Below are 23428 nucleotides of genomic sequence, written 5' to 3'. Positions count from 1 at the left end.
TAAGACGAGGTACTTCATAACGACTTCATGATCTCTTGCTTTCTTCACTGATTCGTAAGCAGAACATTAATAGGGAACTGACCTTCAGTTCCTTCCTCCTCTTCCTCCTCCTGCTCTGTTTTGCCCATGACTTTGTGATGCGCAGGTATGTTGAAAGTACTCCTGCGCATGGATTTCCTGCGTTTCACCCGTGAATACATGTCCATGTTTTCCTAAAAGAGAAGAGCCTTAATGCCAACACTTGCATTCACCTTGCATCATCAGGCAGTGGTACTTTTCAAACCCTGGTTTGTGTGGCGCTCCACTGCTTCGCTCACCTCCTCAGTTTCTCCGGTCCACATGCGAAGTCGCTCCACCTCACGATTCTGCCTGATGCTACTGATGTTGTCCATCTCCTGAAGAACAGCCTCCGCGGTGCTGCACACACGTAAACCAACACAGAATGAGAAACAAGATAACAACTTTGTCTACAGTGTTCTCTTTTCAGAGTACAGAATCTCAAAAATGTTTTTCTCTCTACTCATGTTTCATCTTAAACCTTGAACCAATAAACACTGTGACAACTTACAACACACAGCATACAAATACTATTTAATAAGGAATATTTTTTTAGGATCCACTTTCATATGTTCCAAAAATGAATGTGTCTTTCAAATGAACCGGTTAACCACATTTCCATCTCATTCTCTGTTCAAAGCACTGTTGCAAAGAAACATGTCAACAGTATGACTGCCTGAAGCTACCTGTTGACCAGCTGGTCAAACAGCAGGCTCTGATTGAGGTGTTCAAATTGGCTCTTCTTCACCCGACAGCTCCTCTTCAGCTCCACATGGCCATTCATATGAGAGTGATCTCCCCCTCCGCTCTCCTCATTCCGGTGACTCATATGGGCTGCAGCACAGATAGAAGATTCAATTAAAATTGGTATTTTTTAATCATATGCTCCCCAGATGATTGTTATTTAAACAGGGATAAACTGGGGGAAAATACTTTACCGTGCCCATTTTGCATGATGCGAGACGACAGTCTGTAAAACAGAACAACAAAGAGAAAATAATTCTGACAGCTGCACAAAAGATGGCAATCACACATATTACTGCTTAGGAGCTTAGGATGGAGTGTTTCTGATCACAATGCACAACAAGGCTACAAGATTAAACCAAAAATCATTATCACAATTATTTTAGTTGATAACTGTGACCTGGATTTTTTTGAACATTTGAATTTCCATGAAGAAGAAAAAAACAAAACAAAAAACAGGTAGAGCTAGTGGGTGACACGGGTAAAGAGTGCAGCTACCAGTCTGCCTCTAATGGGGAGCCTCAAGGTGCAGTGAACTTGTGTGCCTTGTGAGACCTGCAAGCTAGCCCTGGGCCAGGTGGCCAAAGGAAAGACCCTCAAATATGAGGCCAACTTCTAATAATCCATCCCCAAGTTCACCCATGGAAACCTTATAAGTTTTTCTTCCTTTTAACAGGTCTATGCATGCTCTCTTTTGGTCATCTCAGCTAGAGCTGAACTAAACAGCAAGTGAGTCTGAACTTTTATGGAAGGGTAAAAAAAAATGTATGCTTGACAATAGCAGGAAAAAAGTATTAAAGAAAAATAAAAATATATATATACAAAGAAATAACTCTTAAAAAGAAAATAAACAAAGAAAACTGCATTTTAAAAAATTAGGCAAACGTAATGCAAAAAGAAGTAACTGTTTTATCCAAATAATCTTGCCTTCATAACTGTTAAAAGCGAAGATCATAACTGATCATAATTTCAAATTTGGTTAATCACACAGCACTAAAACATGACATGTAACAATGCAACTCTGGTTTCACAGCCAGAGCCACAAAATATCTATCTTGACCAACTCTGTCTTAATTAAATTTACGTGTGTAAAAAAAACTAGGCCAAGAGCTGACCTTGTGCAGTAGGTAGGAATGCCCCAGCTGACCCTCTGGCCCTTAGTCTGAGGGGACGGGGAGGTATCACTGGAGCTTGGCTCAGAAGCAGTCTGCCGCCGTGTGCGCTTGGAAGGCGGTGCAAACCGTGGACTGCTGGGACTGCTCGCATCACTGCTGGGTTCCTTCTGTTGGACAAACACACACATAACACCAGAACTTAGGGGAGTGAAGGCAAAACTGTGACACACAATCAGAAAAAACAAGGAAAGGAAAAAAAGAGGATAACAAATACAGAGAGAATGTTTCACAAATATCTGCATACAAGGTCTCTTTGAATATTAAGTAAAAATATGTTTCATGGGGCGGGAAAAAAAAATAAAAAATCGAGGACACAAGAGAACAAGATCGGAGAGCGTCAAATCCAGAATAGAGGACTGTCATGAAACAAGACGCCCTGAACCCACTTCCTCAATGTACCCTGTGAATCTCAGCACAGCACCAACCAGACATATGCCCTTGATGCTCATGCCCTTCACAGCCTAACTTCCCCGCTGATATGTGAGCATATCTCACTGTTGTCATAGGCAACTGTCTGCAGTGCTGACAGAGGGGTTTGTCTGACTGGGTGGATAGATGGATGCAGACAGACTGTAAAATGCAGGGTGTACCAGGAGTGAAGAAACGCACGGAGGCAGCCCAAGAGGTGCACCGTGAAATCATTTCCACATGTGAATCACTCTGCAAACACTGTCACAGCAGGACAGTCGGTTCTGACAAGTTCTGACAAGGTCAACAAGTAGCTAACAGAGTAAAATGGCTGGTTGCATGGAGTACAACACTACACTGACTTCTTGTGATATGGCAATGTAAATAAAAGGTGGGAAAGTTACAACTCTGTTACAAAGAGTGCAGTTCTACACTCACACAGTGCAATATCGGGTGCTATCGATTGGTCTGGACCGGAGCTACGTATTTCATGAATCATGACCCACAATTCTGCGACGTACCACCACTCGTCCAACAAACCACTAAAACTCAGGAATGCGCTAACAGCAACCAACAGATATTTCCCATTGATTAAATGATTTCTTTGTCTGTGTTAAGTGCCGTAATAATCGTAAATATTACGGAAATACATACCTTCCTGTCTTGCATAATCACAATGTTTACATTTTGAAACAAAGCCTGTCAGGCAGCTTGTAGGTCGGGCGATCGGGAGTAAAATCTAAAGCTCATTTATCAAATCATTCTTTCGAAGAACACATGGGAATATTTAACTCTACGAGTGTGTTTTAAACGGACAGTCTAAAAACCAACTTGCCCATGGGTCTTTGGGTCATTTATAACTCAAAGTTCACCAGGTTCAGACTTGCTAAATACGGACCCGAGCCAGCCAACTGTTGTGAACCTGGGACTCCCTTCCCCCCACTGTAAGCTAGCTGCTAGGCTAACTGTAACCTACAATGCTAGCTTAACTATCGCTTTCTCCCTTCATATGTGAGATAATAAGTAAGCTGACACTTCGAGGATAGCGACACATAGTAGTGCCAACAGCCTTGAGTCAAAACCCCAACTGTCTTTATTGGGTGGGCTAATTAATGGTAAAAACAGTGGAACAAGTCAGCCGGTTAAAATTGCCAAAAACAAAGGGAACTCAAGTTGAAGCTATAGCCAGTTCATATCGCTAGCTTGTAATCTAACAGCTGTACAATCCGTTCAGTGCGAAGGATACGCAAACGACTAGCCGCATTCATGTCTTACACTATGTATCTGCGTGACTGTGTTGGTGTCAGTGTCGATACTGCTCGTATTTTGCTGTGAATAATACATTATGTGGAGCACCTTGAGGCCAAGGCTAGCAACCAGCTAGCCAAACTAGCCAGCCAGCTAGCTCGCCGGTAAAGAAAAGAAACCGGCTTACATGTTCCTCAGAGTTTCGCTCGTTTCTCGACGACGACCTAGTCCTCGACGAGATGAATGGACCGCTCCTAGTCCGTGAGCTTTTCCTTGTGTTCACCATGTTTTTTTTTCTTTTGTCTGCCCCTTACTGAATCTCTCTAACCGGCTCTAAACACTGCCTCAGTGAGAGCAGGATCGAGTTCGAGGCGCCATCTCTCTCTCTCTCTCTCTGTGTCTACCTCTCTATCTCCCCGCCTCTCTCTCCCTCTCTCTCTCTGTGTGTGGTGGTTCTAAGTCTGTTTGGCAGGTGCATTCATTTCTGCTGACTGGATTACCACCAAAAGACCTACTATCTTTGTTATTACATGGATACTTTATATCACAAAGGCAGTAATTCTTAATGCAGATATGTTACTATGGGTAAGTACTTGTATTGTACACTGGGGACAGTCAGTTAATCAGCTAAGTACTATTAAAGCACGATAAGTCACCAAATAAATAACAAAAGGTGGTACACTTGACGCCAGCAGGAAAACAGATGGAAGTGGGCAGCCTGCACTTTATCATACAAACTGTCTGCAGTTTTTTTTCCAGGATGCCCAGTATGTGCAGCAATTCACTCTTTGTCTTCATCAAATATATATATATATATTAAAACATCAACAAATGTAAAAGGTCTGTGAATGATAAAAAATATTTAGATTTGCCCTGTAAAGCTGCAGTCAGAATCTTTAAAACTCAAATAATCACACAAGCTATTATTACTACAACCTAAAAAACTGTTTTTGTTTGCAAGACAGGGCTGAATTGTACTGACTATCAAATTTTGAATTCTTTGTGACCTCCAAGTATGTAGTAGAAGAGGCTGAATTAATAATAATCTCTTCTCACTTTGATGCTTTTAGCCTTGCTTCTTTCACTGCACTCCCTGTCATTTTATCCCCACAAGTAAAAATGACTGTTTGTGTGTTTTCTGTTCTATTTCTGGCTTGAGTCAAGATGCAACTGTGCTAGCCATCTGTTTTGGGTTTTTTTTCTTCTTTTTTTCCTCTTTTTTGGTTCAAGCAATGGTTTCTAAAAATCAATGTCAAAATGTTGTTGTTTTTTTCTTAAGAACCTTGTGCCATAAAATATTCCCATTTGATATCTCAAATAAATATTTTTTATACAAATGTAAGAAAATCTAAACCTTTCACATGGAAACAGGAATCTGTTTTCATTATCATTGTACCCTGTTCTGAGCATAAGTGGGCAATGCACTCCAGCCAGGCTGTCGATTTCAAATGAAGTGAACTAGACGATTCATTCACATGTCCAGTTCATTATCTCGCCTTCGAAATATCGGTTAGATGATTGAAAAATGAAATTTCTTTACCTGTGCTTATATGTTCTCATAGAGTTTAATAGAAGGTATGGGAATGCAGAAAAGGTCAAGGGTCACTGAAATTATTCTCCACTAATACGCCATCAAAGATCAGGCATGGATTTCATGTTAACCAAACATATTTTCCTGGATATGATTTAAGTCCACACCTAAACTAAATTCTGTTACCATCAAGAGCTTCCTTTCATTTTTAAACATTTTTTTTAATCTCTCATTAGCGTAATTTCAGAAATACAGCCTGTTTTTCACACCATACATCACCTTCTTCGCTGTGTAGCTGCTTAGTAATTGATGTAACATATGTCAAGTTTAAATTACTACTTTTATTAGAAGTAGTGAAAATACTACAATAATACATTTGCTAGCAATGATAATTGATTCAGAGATAATGAAAATAAGTTTAAGGATGTGGTTTATACTGAACATGCCACCTTGGATGCTATATTATTTCTCAAGCACAATGTCTATAATTATGTCAAAAAAAGTATAAACGTATGCCAAATTCATAAATACGAGGCGCATTTAATAAGTAAGCAAATGAATGGGGAAAAATAAAAAGATCTTTTATAAAATTATATTTGATGTGTTGAATTATATATGACTATTAAATGACCATGCTGTAGTATTGTTTGTATTGGCTACAATGTGCAACATAATGACATAATATATCATGCATTATTCACGTTTTGCGTCACAATAACAAATAGGCAACAATTTAAATGTTATTGTTGTACAGTGAAAGTGGTGTCATGCACGTGAAAGGTAATTTAAGTGTATAACTGCTACAAATGGGTCATTAAAACCTGTTGTGAGGTGGTTGTTAGGGAACATAATATGTGATATAGATGAGAACCTTGAGGGGCCCAAAGCTGTACCCCTACAGGAAGCAATTCACAGCGATTTGGCAACTACAGGCCACAGAAAGTGATTTACATTCAGGCATTTGAAGCAACTACAAGTAAAATAACCAGTGATGTTGTATAGACTACTGAGTGCGGGATGTCACTGATTAACGTAGTAAATATATCGTAATAAATCTATTGGAGTTTCAGTGAGGCAGTCAGAGCCTAGAATGTCCATAAGCAATCACCTGTCAGCTTCAAAGCAATGTGATCATATCCAGTGTGGAAGATGTACCTGTGTCCCAGGTTTGGTTGCTCTGTCCTTAATTAAAACAACCAAAAAGAGATTTTGTGCGTTTCAGTAAGATAGCTTTTTTTTTTAAATTGTTATTTATTTTTTGTTTTTTTACTGATTTATTTACCTGTTCATTTATAATTTTGGTAGTTTTGGTCCTCAGGGCGTATGAGAAGCTTCTACAAGAAAATGTACCAGAAAACTATATTAAATTATTTTTGTCTGTGTTTGTTTGCCTGCGTGTTTATTAGTGAGTCATTAATTATTTGTTTTGTATTTTGGCAGTTTAAGCCCTCCATAGAGTTGAGACATATGAGATATCTTACCTCTAAATAGAAACAAACGCACACAAGTTTGGATCCAGTGGGCTTTCCATGCCATCTAATACTGTATCGTGAGTTTCAGCTGGGAGAGAAGACCTGCTGAGTTCAGCACAGAAGAGTGTACAACCGCGACATCGCGAGTGGATTTACGGCACTGTTACGTCACATGTATTGCTCAGCAGAAGCGCCGCTACCCTGAAACTTATGGCTACAGATGTGTAGCCCTGGATTAACCGATTAAAACACGGACTGGTAATTCACTATTCGACCTTATCCTTTATGCGCGCATGCTAATGGGCATCTGTTGTGTTTATGCTGACATATAATCCTCGTTTTTACGACCGGCTCCTGCGTGTGTGTTTTGCTCTTTGCGGGTCCATCGCTTTCTGCCGCCCACTTGCATAAATAACGATAAAGCTGCAGGCTGCTTGGCTGTCTGGCTATCTATCGATCACGTAGTGCTTTATAAAAATGATCCGTTTTAGGTCATTTTTAAGCGGTGTAGCACAGTTTTACTGCACACGTGTACATAATACGCCGCTAAGACAATAAAAGGTTACCCTCCAAAATATTGAACATCAACCACGCTTTTAAAACAGTGTGTGTGTGTGTGTGTGCTCGCTTGTTCCTTAGATGGGAAACATAGAAAGACATGAAAGAAACTGACACTGTGGAGAGTGAAAAAGATGAACAATGGTAAGTCATTCTCTTTGTTAAATCCACTTCTAGGCAAATGAAGTCCTGTAACTGAATTGATGCCGTGGATGTGAAATAATCTGAAAATAACTGGGTTGGACATAATAATAATAACATATTCTGGGGTGTGTGAACTTGCTTTGCATGGTCTTGCACATTAACGCTTGTGACTGTAGACTGAATTCAATAAGCATGATGAGTGAATACCTGCACTTTCTTCTCATAAAGGGTGGTCAGTGAGGACAATGAAGAGGAAGCTCCAATGAGTCGTAGTTTTTCTGTGGAAGACCTCCTCGATGAGGTGGAGAAGATCTGTTACGATGCCTCAGGGACTTCAAAGGTCAGAGACAAATTCACACTTGAGAGCCAGATCTCTGCAAATGTCCAGCCTACATTTCTGAGCTTATAGACCAGTAATAACACAACATTTAAGTAAAGTATACACAGTAATACGCAAGAGTCTTAAGCCACACCTCATTTGTTTACATTTATGCTTCCAAGGAGCCAGACTCACTTGTCATTTTTTAAAATTGGTTTTCATCAGTAGTTCTCATTGGCGGCTTTTTCACTCATTTTCAGTCCGGTTCTTGTATCTGACTATTTTCACAGGATTGTTATTTTTGTTTGCTAAGCCACTTAATGCATTTAAGTAGAAAAAGGCATCAAACTTAAGGAGTGAAACTAGTGTTATGTCTATAAATAATTGACAGCTTAGCAAAGAATCAATTTTTGCATCATTAAGGCAAAAACACTTAATTTGTTCACATTTCTTTAGTTGAAACTATGAAAAATGCCAAAGATAACACCACAAGAGAGGTATAAATAGTATTTTTGCACCAGCAAAGTAATTCCTCTAGGACTATTAGCCCAAAATGTTAAAGTTTTGAGGAAACTGGATAAGTACAGAATAAAAAAAATCTGAAAGTAATGTCCTTGAGAAAAACCCAGCAAAAGACCTAACACAGGACCCGGGAGATGTCTCTATCCTTCAGCTGACCTATGTACTGTTCATTGAAGCCTCATCAGAAATGGTCACAGTAGGGCTGCACGATTTTGCATAAAATGAGAATCACGATTTTTTGGCTTAGAATTGAGATCACGATTCTCTCACGATTTTATTTTCCAGTATAAATATTTATTGCACTTATTAACTGCACATCAACTTCGTAACAGTTGAGACTGAACATAAAAACAATAAATAAACATAAAAACAACAAATGTCTCACGTTTTGTTGTTGCCGCAAAATGTTGTACTGCTTGAAATTCTGTCTCCACCGTTGCTCGACACTGCGTGTATAGGGCAGGTAGTGCAACAATAGAAAAATAGTTGCGGGACGGCACTGTGTAGCGTTTGTCTAGGGTGTTGATCATTTTCCTAAATCCCTCGTTTTGCACAGTGTTGATGGGAGCCATATCTTTGGTCAGGTGATAAGTGATAGCCTCGGTAATTTCTTTGTGCCTGCGGAAGTTCGATGTGTATAGGGAAGGTTCCCGTTATTGATGTTTGGGTGGTTGACCGGGACGGATTTTCTCCTGTCACTTTCTCGTCATCCCTGACGTGCTCTCCGTTGTTTTTTCCCTGCTAATTTTAGCATCACACGGCACAGCTTCTGTATCACGTGGTATAAGGCTCCGCCCTTGTCATTTGTTGAGCAGGAAGAGTGAGCGCTTGTTTTCATGCAGATTACGTCCCGGATCAAAATGCGGTACAATCGTCGTCGTCTTTTTTTTTTTTTAAATCATTGTCGTTTGGAAATGAGATCGCACATACGTATGAATCGAGATCGCGATTTTCTAACGATTAATCGTGCAGCCCTAGGTCACAGTGTCCCAGGCTGTCAATAAGCTATTGTTAAGGAAGGGAAACGGGGAGAGAAATGGAGGGGTCAGGAAAGAGGTAGAACAGTGAGTGTCTACAGCCATCTGTGAAGCATATTGAAGACTGTCATGGTTTAGGACTGCATTTCAACCAGTGGTGAACAAAAGACAGCCAAAGAAGAGCTTTGAATGTCGTTAAAGAAGCCTGGAGAACTATTACTGAAGAATAATTAAAGAAATGGCAAGAAAGCTGCTTAAGAGAGTTCATGTGTCACATATACTCAGTATACATCGATTCAATATAAAGCAGTTAAATGACATTTTAAAATAGCTAATTCTCCAATTTTACATTTTTAATGCATGTCAGGCAGATCAAATTCAATGTCAATGTTTTTACATTTTTTTAGTGCAAGTTATTATAGAGCTGTCCCGTGAGCATAAAACGTCCATGTTGCACAGCCAAATAAAATGGACATATCTAGCTAAGTGCCAGATCAAATTATTCAATAAGTAACTTTCTAAGCTTCACAGCCAAGAGCACAAACCAAGAGGACGTAACAAAGAATCTGTTTGGTTTAGACGACGGTGCTGCCTGATCAGATCATGCAGGAGAAGGACGCACTTGCCTGCAGGGAAATCACTGAACTATTACCTGTAGTTTTTCTGGCACGTGCCCAGACGAACCTCACAAAGCCTTTGTAATAGGGACCCGGCAGGCTAAACATTTGTTTAATTGCGTTGAAAATTGCATGCTCACGTTCGCCTCCAATGGCCTGCGGTGCGTGAGTGAAAATGGCGTAAGACTCTCCAAATGAGAACTCTCACCGAGCTCTGTCAGGCAAATCTCAGTTGAAAGCACAAGCACAAGGCTTCAGTGATCACAGGATATTTTGTTTACCCGTTCGTTGCCAGGATAAACAGTCCGCAGTAAAAATCCGACCTCCCGAGGTTAACAGCTGTGTGGCGACTTTATCTCTGAATCCTGTCAGGCCTATTTGATTGGGGTTTTTTTGCTTTGGTTCCAGGTGGAGATGGTGGTGAGGCTGTGGAAGGACGGCTTCACTGTGAATGACGAGGACTTTCGCAGCTACTCCATTCCAGAGAATCAAGAGTTCCTGGATGCCATCAAAAGGGGGTGAGTCGACTGGCTGAAACAGGATAACCTTCCTGTTTTAACGATGTCTTCAGTTAGATTTTTGCTGCCTTACCACAAAGGAGGGCCATCAAATCCTAGGCTTTAATCATGGTTTTTAATTACTCTTGGTGGCTTAACGACCTCAAATAGTGTTCTCTCACTGATGAGAAGGGAGTGTTCAGACTAATAGTGCAATTCTTATTGTTCCTCAGGCAGTGAAAAGTTAATGGCAAGACGGTGTCATTTTTCTTATCATCTTAATATCTTTTTGAGTAATCTGTAACATAAATTTAACACATTTCTCCTAATAAGAGCAAAGTCATACAGAAATTAAATATAAAACATATTTATTTATATTTTGTGCTCATTGTGGAGCAGATGTGCTATCAGTGTTAGGGAGAAATGTACAGTAAGGTGCAAACGTTTTTTTTACATTTCGCATCCAAGGAGAAAGATTTTCTTGTCATTTTTAAAGTGTTCTTGAACAATAGTTCTCCAGGCTTTTCTTCATTCATTAGCTCTTTTTCCACTCATCTTCAGTCCAGTACCTGACCATGTAACACTCCCCACTGAACATGTCTGCTCCTATTAAAACTTTCCCAGCCAAGTACTCCAGTCCCTACTGTGACATGTGACTTTTCTCTGAAACACCTCATTTGTTCCTATTTTTAGTTGAATATGTGACAAATCTCAATAATAACACCAACAAGATGATTTCCAAATATCTGTTAACCTAAAGCTTGGCATATCTTTGCGTGGTGTGCGGTCTGACCTTAAAGATATTCAGGAAACTGGACAAGGGGAGGACAAAAAAAGAAGTGGGAGACGTTATACTAATTTCTGATTTTTTTCTACCAAAAACACACTTATACTAAAACAATCAGGACAGCTAAAAACACCAATTCAGCTGAATTTATCTGTAAAATGTCCATCACAGCTGTTAGGGTGCAAAAAGCAGAGTGCACTGTGGACAGGTTCCCCATGTCTCACATGCATAAACCAAAAACATAACATTATCGCTGAGTGGGCACTAAGCAACATTTTACAACTGCTTTAACAAGTGTGTAGTAGCTGCCGCTGCTTGATGAATGCATTGTCTGGGCATGGCTCCACGGCAGGCACGGGCATGACCCAAAGTTGTTTGTGGTGTCAGAAGTTAAGTCAATATCAAAATGCAAATAAAAAAAAAGTTTTAATGAATTAGAGGTGGTCCACTTCTCCTCGACACCAGCCAAGTGTTTAATGAACGTCAGTTCAAATAGCATTGACCCGTTCAGTTGAGACCGCCGGCGTGGGTTAATACTTTATTGATTTCAATCAGAGCCTGCAGTGTTAGATTGCTTTGAATAAATGCCAAATGAAGTTGTTTTTTATTTTCTCTCTTTCTTTGTCTTTAGTTTAAATATGTTTAAATACCATATCCACGTCCATTATCAAACCTACTTGCCAGAGTTTAGTGATGATAACCAATCATGCTTCTTGGTATACCTGCTTGATTGCCGTTTTCTCAACTTCCTGAGTAGCCACCTCAATCCAAAAGACAGCTCTCAATCAATCAACGGGAGCTCTTTTCATCATGGGCTAATGACAAAATGTCAAAGGGCTAGACGAGGAATGTTAAGTAGGCAATTGTCTGATTACTTTTGAACCCATTCACTTTGGGAACACTGATGCAGACCTACTTAAATTATATGTGCTGCACACATACAAGAAGGAGGGACAGACTAAGCCTGAATGTAAGTCACATGTAACATCTCTCCTTGGTTCGATTCACTGGTTTTGATCACTCCCTCATGATGAAATTAGCAGGGAAGATATTCTCCCTGCTGACCAAAGCCCGACACTTGAAGCTAGATAAAGCTTATTAGTGCAGCTCATTTGTCATATTGATTGATCTGACTGGACTCCAATCCGGATCTTTAATCTATCCCAGGGAGCTTCCGGCAGAGTGGGAGAGCAGAGCAGAAGAGGAGGAGCTGGAGATTAGCGTGGAAGATCTGACAGAGGAAAATTACGTTCCCAAGAAGAAGGCTTTTCATCCCTTCAGCGGTCGAGGATACAGACTTGGCAGGTGAGAGATTGTCGCTGTGAATGTCCTATTGTTTTTGTATTTTGTGCAGTGTGATCTCAAGATTTAAAGGCTACCGTGCACCACTAGGTGTCCCTCTAAATCCAAATATCAAAACCCCACAACCAAATCTGGCACAGCAGACGAGTCTGCTTGTCAAGATGAGCACCAAAACATTTTTGCACCATCACTGACACAAAGAGTCTGCAAACATTTTGCATGAGATTTTTTTTTTTCCTGGCGTCGGTGTGCATGGTAAACCTGGCGTGCGCACTCCTAAACTGGTGGTTAATCTGCTATTTATCTTCTGTCCATTCCCAGTGTGGCACCCAGAGTAGTAGCCAGGTCACCATCTGTGCACGAGGACGGAGAATCTCCTCCTATTCCCATGGTAACACTAGACCACGCCCTTCCCGTCACCTCCCTGCAGATCTGGTTGGCCGACGGCAGGAGACTGGTGCAGAGGTTTAACCTATCGCATCGGTACGTATCGCCAATACGACACATCTCGATCTTCGGTTTGATCAAAGGACAAAAATAAGAGAAAGAATCAGCAAATTAAAGACCGACTAACTGCGCTGTGTAAGAGGAATCTTGACACTTTTCTGCTCCTGCTGCGCTGCGTGTAAATCCCATAATCTCAAGCAGGAAAAAGAAGTGGTTGAAGGGATGAAAAAAGATTTTTGTTTGCTCTAGCTTGGGAGGTGGTGAAGTAGGTGGGGGTTAGGATTACGTAATGCTCTGTTCTAGGCTGCTGGAGTTAAAGGCTGGAGGCATGCTGCGTGTTACGTCCCCCTGCCCCACAGTGCATGGGGCAGCAGAAAACATAATCTGAGATGTAGCAACAGCGTGGATCTATAAAATCCCCTGAGAGGGATTGCGTAAGTCTGGTGCAGCTTTTATATAACAGGGTTAGTAAGCAAAGGATGGATGGAGAGGACTGAACCCTTCCAGCCTGCAGCGTGAGGAGCAGGCCTTACATAGGATTGCTTCATATACACTGGGGCCTCATTATTAATAATATATGATGGTACTAGTATAGTGCTTCATACAGAAGTCACGTGTCACAGTAGGGACTGGAGTACTTGGCTGGGAAAGTTTTAATAGGAGCAGACATGTTCATTTCTGTATTTACGATGGCAGTTTGTTTGTTTAGTTTATTTAAATCTCCAGTCTTGATGTTTCATTTATTTATATTTTTTTCTCCTCCAGGATCGCTGATGTTCATGATTTCGTGTCACGCTGCCAGAGGAGCTGCCCACCTTTCGTCCTGACGACATCTCTTCCTTTCCGAGAGCTCACCGACAAAGAATTAAGTCTGGAAGAAGCGGATTTGACCAACGCTGTTATTGTACAGAGAGCCCTGAACACACAGGCTCCATTTGGACACTCCTGACCAACACGAGCCCATAATTCACACACAGCACGCTGCTTTTCCCCCTCACTGACTCATTGTGTCCCCCTGATAGCAATCTCAAGGTCCACAGCACTCGCATTTGACAGCTGCTGTCTCCTTCTACTGTCCCCGTGTGGGATTAGCTCAAACTTTATTAACGATATAATCGCTTAGTTGCAAAAGGTGCTGTCCTTCCTCTGGAGGACAGCAGTTACCTGTCGTCAGACCTTCTTAAATCTGCTGAAAAACGATATAGGCTGTCGCCCATGCAGATGGTCCTCCAAGGGATCTCCATCTGTTTAATCTGCCACGTGTAAAACCTCCATCCGCCCCATCACACACGCAAAATCCCACCACCATCACCACCAAGCAAGTCTTCCCAAATTGTGATTTACCACCTTTTCTGCACAGTCAGCAGTATATATATATATATATTTTTTTTTTTTTTGTTTGCACAGTACTGTGATACAAAAGAAGTATTTATGTTTGCCTTGCTGTTTAATCTCTATCAGTTTTCGCCTTCCGTAGTGTTATGATTTTTCTTTCGGTCAAATGCATTGTTTTATTTGACCAAATCATTGGACGACATATCACATGTATGATATGACAAAATAAAATTTTAAAAAATCCTTATAAAATTTTGCATTTTTTTGTTTTAACATTTAATAAATTGATCAAATTGAATTGGTGTTGTTTTAATATCATATCACTGATGACAGATACGCGATTATGGCTGAACTCTTAAGCACCAATGCTGCACCTTACTCCACATCTGTGCTGGCATTTACAGTCCTAATAGGGGGTTTAGATTAGGGAGGGAGGGAGGGCTCACTGATGAGGAATGATGACATCACAGCGGTGCTTAAGACACTTAAGCGTACATCTGATGCTGATTCACGGAAAAACTGCCAGCAAACACAAACATCGTATTCAGACGGTTCTTTCTTGAGTATTGAACCTTGTGTTTCTTTGTACGTGACGTGTTTGGTTTTACGTGTGTGTCTGTGTGTGTGTGTGCTGTAGCCAAGCTCTCAGCACTGGCCTCATGATGAAGCCCAACACCATTATCCATCTTCAATATTTAAAGGCGGGTGAGGAGGGGGTGGAGGGAGTTGAGGAAGAGGAGCTCACATCCTCTGGATGGTCAAGGTCACACGAAGAAATCCGGCAGCAGAAATGTCTCTAAGCTGATCTGACTGTATGTTTAGGATTTTATACCTGAAGCTGCAGGCTGGGTGCATCGCTTGGTTGTGGGCTAGAGAGTTAAAACAGACCATATTTCCTTTGTGCTGCATATTTAATAAGGCAAAGCATGCAGGGAATTACTTTCCCTTCAACTCCCCACATTTCCTCTCAGAATGACCCTCTTTACTCGAGCAGCGGCAGACCTTTTCATTTCGTACATTCCTCTTCACGCATTATCGGAAACATACCCATTCTAATGCAGGTCATAAGCCCGACTTTGCTGCCGCGGTGCCTGTGCCGTTGTCGGTAATGTGGTTTTCATAGAGGGGGTTTGCGTGCTTGGAATTTATGGAGAGGTCTTGGTTCAGGTACCTGAGGTCTACATGACATGTTTGTTGTCATGCTTGAAGGAGAGGAGGATCGCTGAGAGTAAGCATCTGGGACCAAAACAGCTGCTTATGCTTAGTTGGAAAACTAAAGAGTGAAATCAAAGAGTGAAAAGGGCCTTTCCAGAGTTTGTCTAATTCCCCAAACCATACAAAAAGGCCTCCTTTCTTTTTCGGGGTCCATCTTAAAGTGAATATATTATGCACAATTCCAGCTCCATATTTTTTATCCTTGGACTCTACTAGAGTTATTTTACATGATTCGCAGTTCTTTTTACCTTCTACTGTGCCTCAGTGCAGTCTCTCAGCTAGCTCATTGTCTAAAAGAAACAGGTTTAACACAAACTGTGGTTAAACTCAACCACAAACTTGAATTCAGTTTACTCTGTCGTGCAGTTTCCTGCTCAACTTGTATGAGTAATTGTGGGAAAGAAACTACAGTGAAAGCCAGGATTGCAGACAGGTAGTGTGAAGTTGAAAGAAATCAAACTCTTAAAAGGCAGCGAAGGTGAAAAGACGCTGTTAAAAATATTTTGCACTATGCAGCTGGTGACATTTTTTATTATATTCATGTTATTTTACATTCTGGGTGAACAAAGTTGACTAACGCTTGATACAAACAGCAAATAATTTTCATAAATACTTCTGTTTTTGGGATCTTTCTCTTGTCTCTGGGATAAGGAATGTCAAAATATGTTTCTAATGTCAAGGTCAAATCTAAGGCATTCCCAACAGAGGAGTAAAATTGTTGTTTGACCATTGTCTGTAACACAGGATTATTATCAGCGAGTTATTTATAATAAGTTCATCAACCTGCATGTTTAAAACAAGACAATATTGGTAAATAGCCTGTGTATGAAGGTTCATGAGGTCGCTGCTGATGGTAAAAGGAAAAACGTTTATTTTGAAGATTGCACAGTGTAAGCCACTGCATAAACTGAATAAGAAAAATGGAAAAGGTGAGGGTGATATAATCCATTAGTCTTTTTTGTTGATCCAGTTTTCATCTGCTAACACTACAAAGCTTTGTTTGTCTAGTTGGTGATATAAAACTTAGGCCAATGCAGAAGTACCTTTAACCCACAGGTGTCGAACTCCAGGCCTTGAGGGCCGGAGTCCTGCAGGTTTTAGATGTTATAAATCCAATACACCAAATTCAAATTGCTAAATGACCTCCTCGACATGTCTTGAAGTTCTCCAGAGGCCTGGTAATGAACTAATCATTTGATTCATGTGTGTTGACCTAGGGTGAGATCTAAAACCTGCAGGACACCGGCCCTCGAGGTCTGGAGTTTGACACCCCTGCTCTAACCTGCTGTTATGACCAGCAGAGGGCAGTTGGTCGGGTTTCAAAAAGAGGCCCACCTCCTTAGAAGTCTAATAAAACCATGAGCTATTCTCTACATTTATCTTGTTATCGCATTTAAAAAGCAACCTATGCTTTACTTTGTGATTTACAAGTTGCTCACATATGAGCATGAGCTTCAGCACCATCCCTCAGTATCTCAGTTGGACCAAACACCAAAATGGCAACCAAGAAAACACCCAGTTTAAGATTTCATACTCATTACAGTTATTATGTAGTCAGAAATCAGTCATGCAGGACAAAACTGTTTTTTGTATAAGGCTGTAAACATGTTTATTTCTGCTGTAAAGTTGTGCATTTTAAAACTGAAGTCTAGGGGACACTTTGGAGACATCTACAGTTGCAAATGTTGGTATCAATCCGATATCAAGTAAATACAGGGCCAGTATCGCCAATACTAATACTGATACCGATACTTTAAAACTACAAAGGCAGCTTATGCAGGTAAGAGCCATGTGTCATGACTTATGAGATATCTCATAAGTCATGACACATGGCTGACACATGACAGCCATCAATTTACACATTCTGAGCAGATTTTAATGACCAATCACTGTTTAATCACTGTCATGTTTGCTTTCTGCAAAAAACACATCTCTGAAACTCTTTGGGTCAACTTCTGTTGTTTAAATGTGCTTTAGGCTGTGAATAAAATAGATGTGACAGTAAAAACACGTGTTTGAGGAATGTTTTTTTCCATTAAACACACAAAATAATCTGTCCTACCATCTCTAGAGGAAGTGCATTTTTAACATTAAATTTCACTGTTTGCCTCTCTGATAAGATTGCGCAAATCTCATGCAAATCATTTGAATTTGACATTTTCGTCCGGCTTCTTTGTGTAGCCTATCATAATCAAAAACGCAACGATAAAAAAAAAAATGCTTAGTTTGAACTGTATCATTTCTTTTTAGGATTTGCTGCCACTATAGATCTGTAGGCCTTTAGGTCTGGATTTTGGTGCTTCCCGGGGACTAAATCCGCACAATAACTATATAATAGTGAAGACGTTGATGATGATAATAATGCATTGTAAGAAATATGCAGCTAAATTCTTGAGCGCATTTTTTACGAGTTCCGTTTCCGGCTCCCTCTTCCAAAGAAGCACACTAATGCAAAAAGATATGAAACCAAACTGCATTGCATACATTCCACTTGTAGCAACTGCCAGTTCCCATGAATGGAATTCGTGGATTGCAATGACTGGAACACCCTCAGTGTGATAATGCACTGATAAAAGATTCCTATATGTGATAGGCCGTCAGATAACTAACTAGACAATAACACAGGAGCTAAGAAAGACTGATAGAAATATTTTATTTTATACATAAGTGATAAATATAGATAATATAGGAATTCAAAGGTTGGTGATTTTGACCCGAGCTTAAAGGAGACGATAGTGAGAGATAGTGGCTTGATTGTAAAATGATGCCACTATCTCCCATGTGAAACACCGGTGCGGCCGCTGTAGGGCGCAGCGCGTCACCGTACTGAACGCAGGAGTGGAGACGCGCACCCCGTCTCCATCCTCCGCAGTCTCCTCTCCTGCCCGACAGACTGACTGAGTGACTTGCAGATCACCTCACTGACAGCTCAAAACTAACCTGCTAACTGAGCGGCACCGGCTATTTCCCATCATCACGGGGTGAGTTGATATCTGGTTAATGCTTCTATTATTTTTTATTTTTTTAATGGGCTCTGGTGTTCATGTAGGTATGCAGACTGGTTGTTGATGGATGCACTTACAGTAATAGTAACGTGAGGGCAGACTACACAGGAGGCTGCTCCTCCTGCACGGGACATCGTCGCATTTGCGCTCCCGTTTGTGCCGTTTCTCAAAGCCAGCTGTGCAAACATGTCAAATTCTGCATATCTCGGTGGTGCCATGAATTACATTCTAGTTTTATTTTGATCTCAAGACAGGGAGTGCGTTCGTTTGTTTGTGTGGATAGGTGCGTGTGTGTGAGAGGGAAAGAGAGTGGTATTATTTAGTGAACTCTCCTGCCCTTGCATTTGTCTGTGCGCAAGCATATGAACTCTTTTTTTCTGCCCTTGTGCTGACAGAGAAAGTGCCTTTAAAAAATGTGTGTGTGACACAACCTGTCTGACTTTGGTCTTTCCTCTTGGCCTCATTCCAGAGCACCACAGCATGTGAATGGCTGCAGAAAGCAGCAGGGTTGTTAGAGCAGAGGAGCAGGAGGAGCTCCCTGCCTCTGGAGCTGTCACTCACCACACACACACCCGAAGTCAGAGCCACATCCAGTTTCAGCCTCTGACACACACCACTCACTGGCAGCAGGCTCCTCGCGCCCTCGCTCACACAAGGAGTCACAGCCACACTCACTTCAACAACAGCACCCCGTCACACACACAGAGGTACGGCTGTCGCCTCACACACAGTCTTTCAGCCATGGCCAAGGGAGAGAGGGGCGTGCAAGGCTCTGAAGGAAAGCCCAATGAACCTTTGTTTCCCAAAACCTCTCAGCAGGTAAGACCTTCTCTTATCATTTGTTTGTTGGTGATTTTTTTCTATTGTGCACTCTTGCATGTGTGAGTTAATTTTAAGTCTCATAGCTGTAACCTTTGTTTGGACAATTAAGGCTTGCTGAGACTTTCAATCTCAGTTGGTGTCTTTAAGGCGCAGAGTGAGTCTGAATAACTTGATTGGATAAAGATGGGAAATAGATCTGTTTATTTGCTTATCTGTTTGGGATTAATCACCTCCATTGTTTTCCTGTGACCTATAATCCCTCAGATAACACATCCACTGTCCGGAAGCTGATTATTTTTCATGTGAGTGTTTCCACTGATGACAGCAAGATCGGCTTGATGATTAGCTTCTTTTGTCTGATATCAGTGGTGATTTGCAGTGAAAGAGGCAGCCATTATCACAGCTATTATAGGAGTAAACAGTGACTAGAGGGCAAATTTGCCGTGATTAGAAAATTTGTTGCCTTATGTGTAATTTTTTGTTGTTGTTGTTTCATTTAACCTTATAGACGTTGCACAATGTGTGTGATGAGTTGGTGTGAGGTATGCAAAGCTTTTTTTGTGTGCATGGGAATGTGCTTGCACTTGTAAACCAGTTCAATCAAGAGAAGATTATAGGTCCTCACAAGAACATGACCCACAGGCAAGGGAATGAAAGACAGACAACCAATTCCTTACATGGAGTATTGTTCCTTTGTAAAGACAGATACTAGAGTTCGTGGTGTCATCTCAATGCAATACCATAATAGTTAGTCATCTATTCTTTGTTTCGTTAGATTAGCTCAGGGTGTTCGGGGAACGGCAATTGAACCAGTTCTGCAACTATTTCATCTCTGCCAAACTATCAAATATGCGATGCATTTTGTTTCATTGAATTTGACTTGACAGTTGAAATTTTACACGTTTGCTTCAATCAAACGGTTGTGAAGTGGATTACTCTTCAGGCAGCAGAACAGTGATGTGAACATAAAACACGATTCACTTTTTAGCGTCATAAATGGGATTTAAACAAACTCATCTTAGACAAAGAATTGAAATGAAATAAATCAAATGTACATTTACTGGACTAGCTAAAATGCTACAAAAGCTGTTAAGCTCAATACATACAAGTATAAAAGCGTTATAGTCTGATTTTCTGTTACAATAGTTGGATGAACTGCTTTTTTTTTTGCACATTTTAAATTGCACATTGAAGAAAAATGGACAAAAAAGACGGGGAAGTTATTACACTATCTGAAAAGTTCAAATCAATAAATGCAAATTATGAGCGATAGAAACAGAACTGATGGATTAGTTGCCTTCACGTGAAGCTAGTGTGCTCCTAACACCGGATCCTAACATGATGTTTCAGATGTGACTGAAAAGTGCAGCGTATGAAAACATCAGCTCTGTAACCGTCCTCAACTAAACACACTCACTTTCCATCGTCTCTTGAATCTATTAATCTATGCATTTCAAGTTGAACTACCTTTAAAACAAAGGAAGGATTAAAGGTGTTTTACAGCGTAGACTCTTGCGTTCCATTCTCTCTGAAAGATGAGGACTACAAAAGGAATGTTGCACGTGAAACACATATTCTCTTTGAAACTACTTGAAACTCAGATGACATGATAGATGCACACTCAGTAGTAGCATGGGAAATTATACACCAAGAACTTTCCAATCCATCACAAAAGCGCTCGTCACATTGCGATGATATCTATTCATATGCAGTATTGTCGGGAGAAAGAATAAATCACTTCTGCGCACTAGTTCATGTTTCGATTTTGGATAAAATCCAAGGGCCTTGAGCCATGTCACTAAGCCCACTGTGGACATTTATAATGGCCTGCTGCCATCACTTTACTTTCATGCTTATAATCCATAAGCTGAATGGAGGGCAAAAAGCTGCTCTTGTTGACACAGATAACTGGATTCTGTGGCGTAAACCTGATGCACCAAAATGTCCAAAACCCTTTCAGCGACTCAACATGGATCCATTTTTACCAGCTTGACATAAGCATTGCAAACACTGAGTGTGTGCATTTTTTCTTTGATAGCAAAGCTCAGTTTTTCCCTCCCTCGCTTCTTTAATTATTCTCAGTCCTAAATCATTTTCCCTCAGTTTCATTAACTTTAGAGATTAGTCTGTCCTTGCCCCTTTGCTCACTGTGTGAACTCTCCAAGTACTCTGTTTTTAAATGTGTTTTTCTTTGTGTTTTTTCCCCTCCTCAGACAGTGTTTCTGTATATATACAGTTTGTTTGTGTGTGTCTATGCTGACTTGTGTGCATGTGGTTTTTTACGTTTGGGCATCCAGCGAACAGTAGCAGGGATATCCTGTTTATCCTCTTTGACGATAAGAAGTCAGTAATGAAAGATGGAGTGTAAGATTTTGGGGGGGAAAGAAAAAGTGTTTTGAGACAGAGAGAGAGTATTTTCTGCACATCATCAGTTAAACAGCATTCTCCAGACACCAAAGACTTTGATTTTTTTTTCCCTCTCCAATTAGGGGTAATTGCAGTGAGAGCAGAAGAAGAGAGAGTTTTGAAGCCGGAACCGCCGCGCAGCCTTTACTTACCTCTGACCCGCTTGTCTTGAGATTGAATAATTACACACCTCCCTCCTGGTAATTGTCGTTCTCCAACCCCTTCCATATTTTGATGGGGGGGGGGAGAGAAAATGTGAGGCGGATAATAACAGTGTGTCAGTAGGGGTTGAGGCCACTTTGGTGATTTATGTCTTTCATGCAGCTCTGAGGGGAGTAGCTGTGGACCAGCCTGGCCACTAGATGTGTGTCGACTCTGCTGTTTGTGCGTCTGACACTAAAGGTTGTGCAGTCCAGAAGGAGGAAAGGGGAAAAAAGGTCGATATGTGTTCACAGCCAGTTGTAAATATTGGGCTCCCTAGACTGCGGTGTCTCGTCGCATTCGCGTCTGAAGATGAAAGCTCGCCCTTGCTAAACACAAATGCGCAGAGTCACATGCCTGATGGTTTTAGCAGAGCACGGGGAAGGAAATGGAGACTCGGTGGGTTTCTTCGGCTCCTCTGTGGGCTCTGTGTCTGCACACAGAGACCGCAGTGCTAACAGCTGGCAGGGGGTCTTCTTCTGATCCTTTTTTTGAAATTGTATTTACACACAGTCACATTCCCACACGGTCATGAATGAGCAAAGAGAGGCAAAGATAAAGGGAGATGTGATCACCGTATTATGCAGTTTGGGCTGGGGTTATTTGAAGGAGTGCAGTTCACAGTCAAACACATGTCATATGTGACGTTTCTTTACACTGAATCACTGCATCATTGCAACAGGAAGATATAGAGGAAATGTTATTTTTGGAGCACCACGAATTGGAAAGGACACCTCTTTGTGTTGTAAGCCTGTTCTGATGACTTAAAAAATGTGAGAGGGACACACCTTCATTTGTGTTGGTGTGTCTGGGAAGAGTTTCTGACTGAAGGAACTTACAGTTTCATCATTCAACATTTTTAAATATGCTTATGACTATTCTAGTCTTGTATGTGCAATAAATATATACTTACTGCTGTGATCTAAATATACTGGTGTGCTTTGTCCCTTCTCACATCTGTTTGCCCAGACCGACCTGAGCCAGAAGTTGTCGCTATGCAGCAAATTGTGTTTTGCCATCGGCGGAGCGCCCAAGGAAGTGGCTGCCAGCGCCACAGGATTCTTCCTGCAAATCTACCTGCTCGACGTTGCTCAGGTAAGCGCACTGGAAGCGACTTTCACAGATGAAAAAAATGAGCTGGTATGGAAATGTGTGCCTGTGAGTTCCAGCGTGTCCCTGTTGCGCTCCTCAGATTAACGCCTTCCAGGCCTCCATGGTGCTGTTCATTGGTAAAGTCTGGGGTGCTGTGACCGATCCTGTGGTCGGTTTCTTCATCACAAAAAGCAAATGGACCAGGATTGGAAGACTCATGCCCTGGTGAGACCCTCTCCTCTCTCTCCATAAACTAATACAGGAAAGCTGAAATGATAATTTGTTCCCAGTTTGATAGAATTTTAAAAACTGGCTGTGTATTCTAATAAACGCCAGTTGATACCACTGGCAGAGACATTCACTGGGGATTCTTCCAATAAAACACACAAATACTAAGTGAATTCATAAATGTGTGTTCCCCAACTGGAATAAAAGCATACACTGCATAAAGTGGAAGTTATAAGACTGCATCATAATATCTATAATGATCGTCTTTACTCCAGATTCCTGTAAAGATTCAATCTAAACTGTTTATGGAACTATTTAC

At 41.0% G+C, this 23428-nt stretch overlaps 3 protein-coding genes across 5 annotated transcripts in view; 2 read left to right on the top strand and 1 right to left on the bottom strand.

Annotated features, from left to right (window-relative positions):
- Positions 1–4061, bottom strand: part of atad2b (ATPase family AAA domain containing 2B) — a 65933-nt gene extending 61872 nt beyond the window's left edge. The window contains exons 1-6 of one of the 2 annotated variants that reach the window (XM_040017091.1): positions 3820–4061; positions 1917–2083; positions 996–1027; positions 744–891; positions 318–417; positions 83–212 (exon numbers count right to left, since the gene is read on the bottom strand). In XM_040017091.1, coding sequence (XP_039873025.1) covers positions 83–212; positions 318–417; positions 744–891; positions 996–1027; positions 1917–2083; positions 3820–3918 — 676 coding nt within the window. In that variant the 5' untranslated portion in view covers positions 3919–4061. The other variant, XM_040017092.1, reaches the window with a different exon arrangement.
- Positions 4062–6766: 2705 nt separating this feature from the next.
- Positions 6767–14383, top strand: ubxn2a (UBX domain protein 2A). 2 transcript variants are annotated; one of them, XM_040018130.1, is made up of 7 exons: positions 6767–6893; positions 7275–7337; positions 7566–7677; positions 10181–10290; positions 12224–12361; positions 12680–12841; positions 13571–14383. In XM_040018130.1, the coding sequence occupies exons 2-7, from the start codon at positions 7294–7296 to the stop codon at positions 13752–13754; spliced, it is 750 nt and encodes a 249-aa protein (XP_039874064.1). In that variant the 5' UTR covers positions 6767–6893; positions 7275–7293; the 3' UTR covers positions 13755–14383. The 2 variants fall into 2 exon arrangements, with proteins under 2 accessions (XP_039874064.1, XP_039874065.1); XM_040018131.1 differs by lacking the exon at positions 7275–7337 and having other exon boundaries at positions 6787–6893.
- Positions 14384–18198: 3815 nt separating this feature from the next.
- The window catches only part of mfsd2b (major facilitator superfamily domain containing 2B), an 18406-nt gene continuing 13176 nt past the window's right edge, over positions 18199–23428 (top strand). The window contains exons 1-4 of the mRNA XM_040017349.1: positions 18199–18336; positions 18830–19179; positions 22759–22884; positions 22982–23106. Coding sequence (XP_039873283.1) covers positions 18847–19179; positions 22759–22884; positions 22982–23106 — 584 coding nt within the window. The 5' untranslated portion in view covers positions 18199–18336; positions 18830–18846. The remainder of the gene's footprint in view (positions 18337–18829; positions 19180–22758; positions 22885–22981; positions 23107–23428) is intronic.

Source organism: Simochromis diagramma, unplaced genomic scaffold (genome assembly GCF_900408965.1).
Source record: "Simochromis diagramma unplaced genomic scaffold, fSimDia1.1 OVJJ01000802.1, whole genome shotgun sequence".
In the NCBI taxonomy this organism is placed as follows: Eukaryota; Metazoa; Chordata; class Actinopteri; order Cichliformes; family Cichlidae; genus Simochromis; species Simochromis diagramma.
This window is presented reverse-complemented; position numbering and strand designations above follow the sequence as displayed.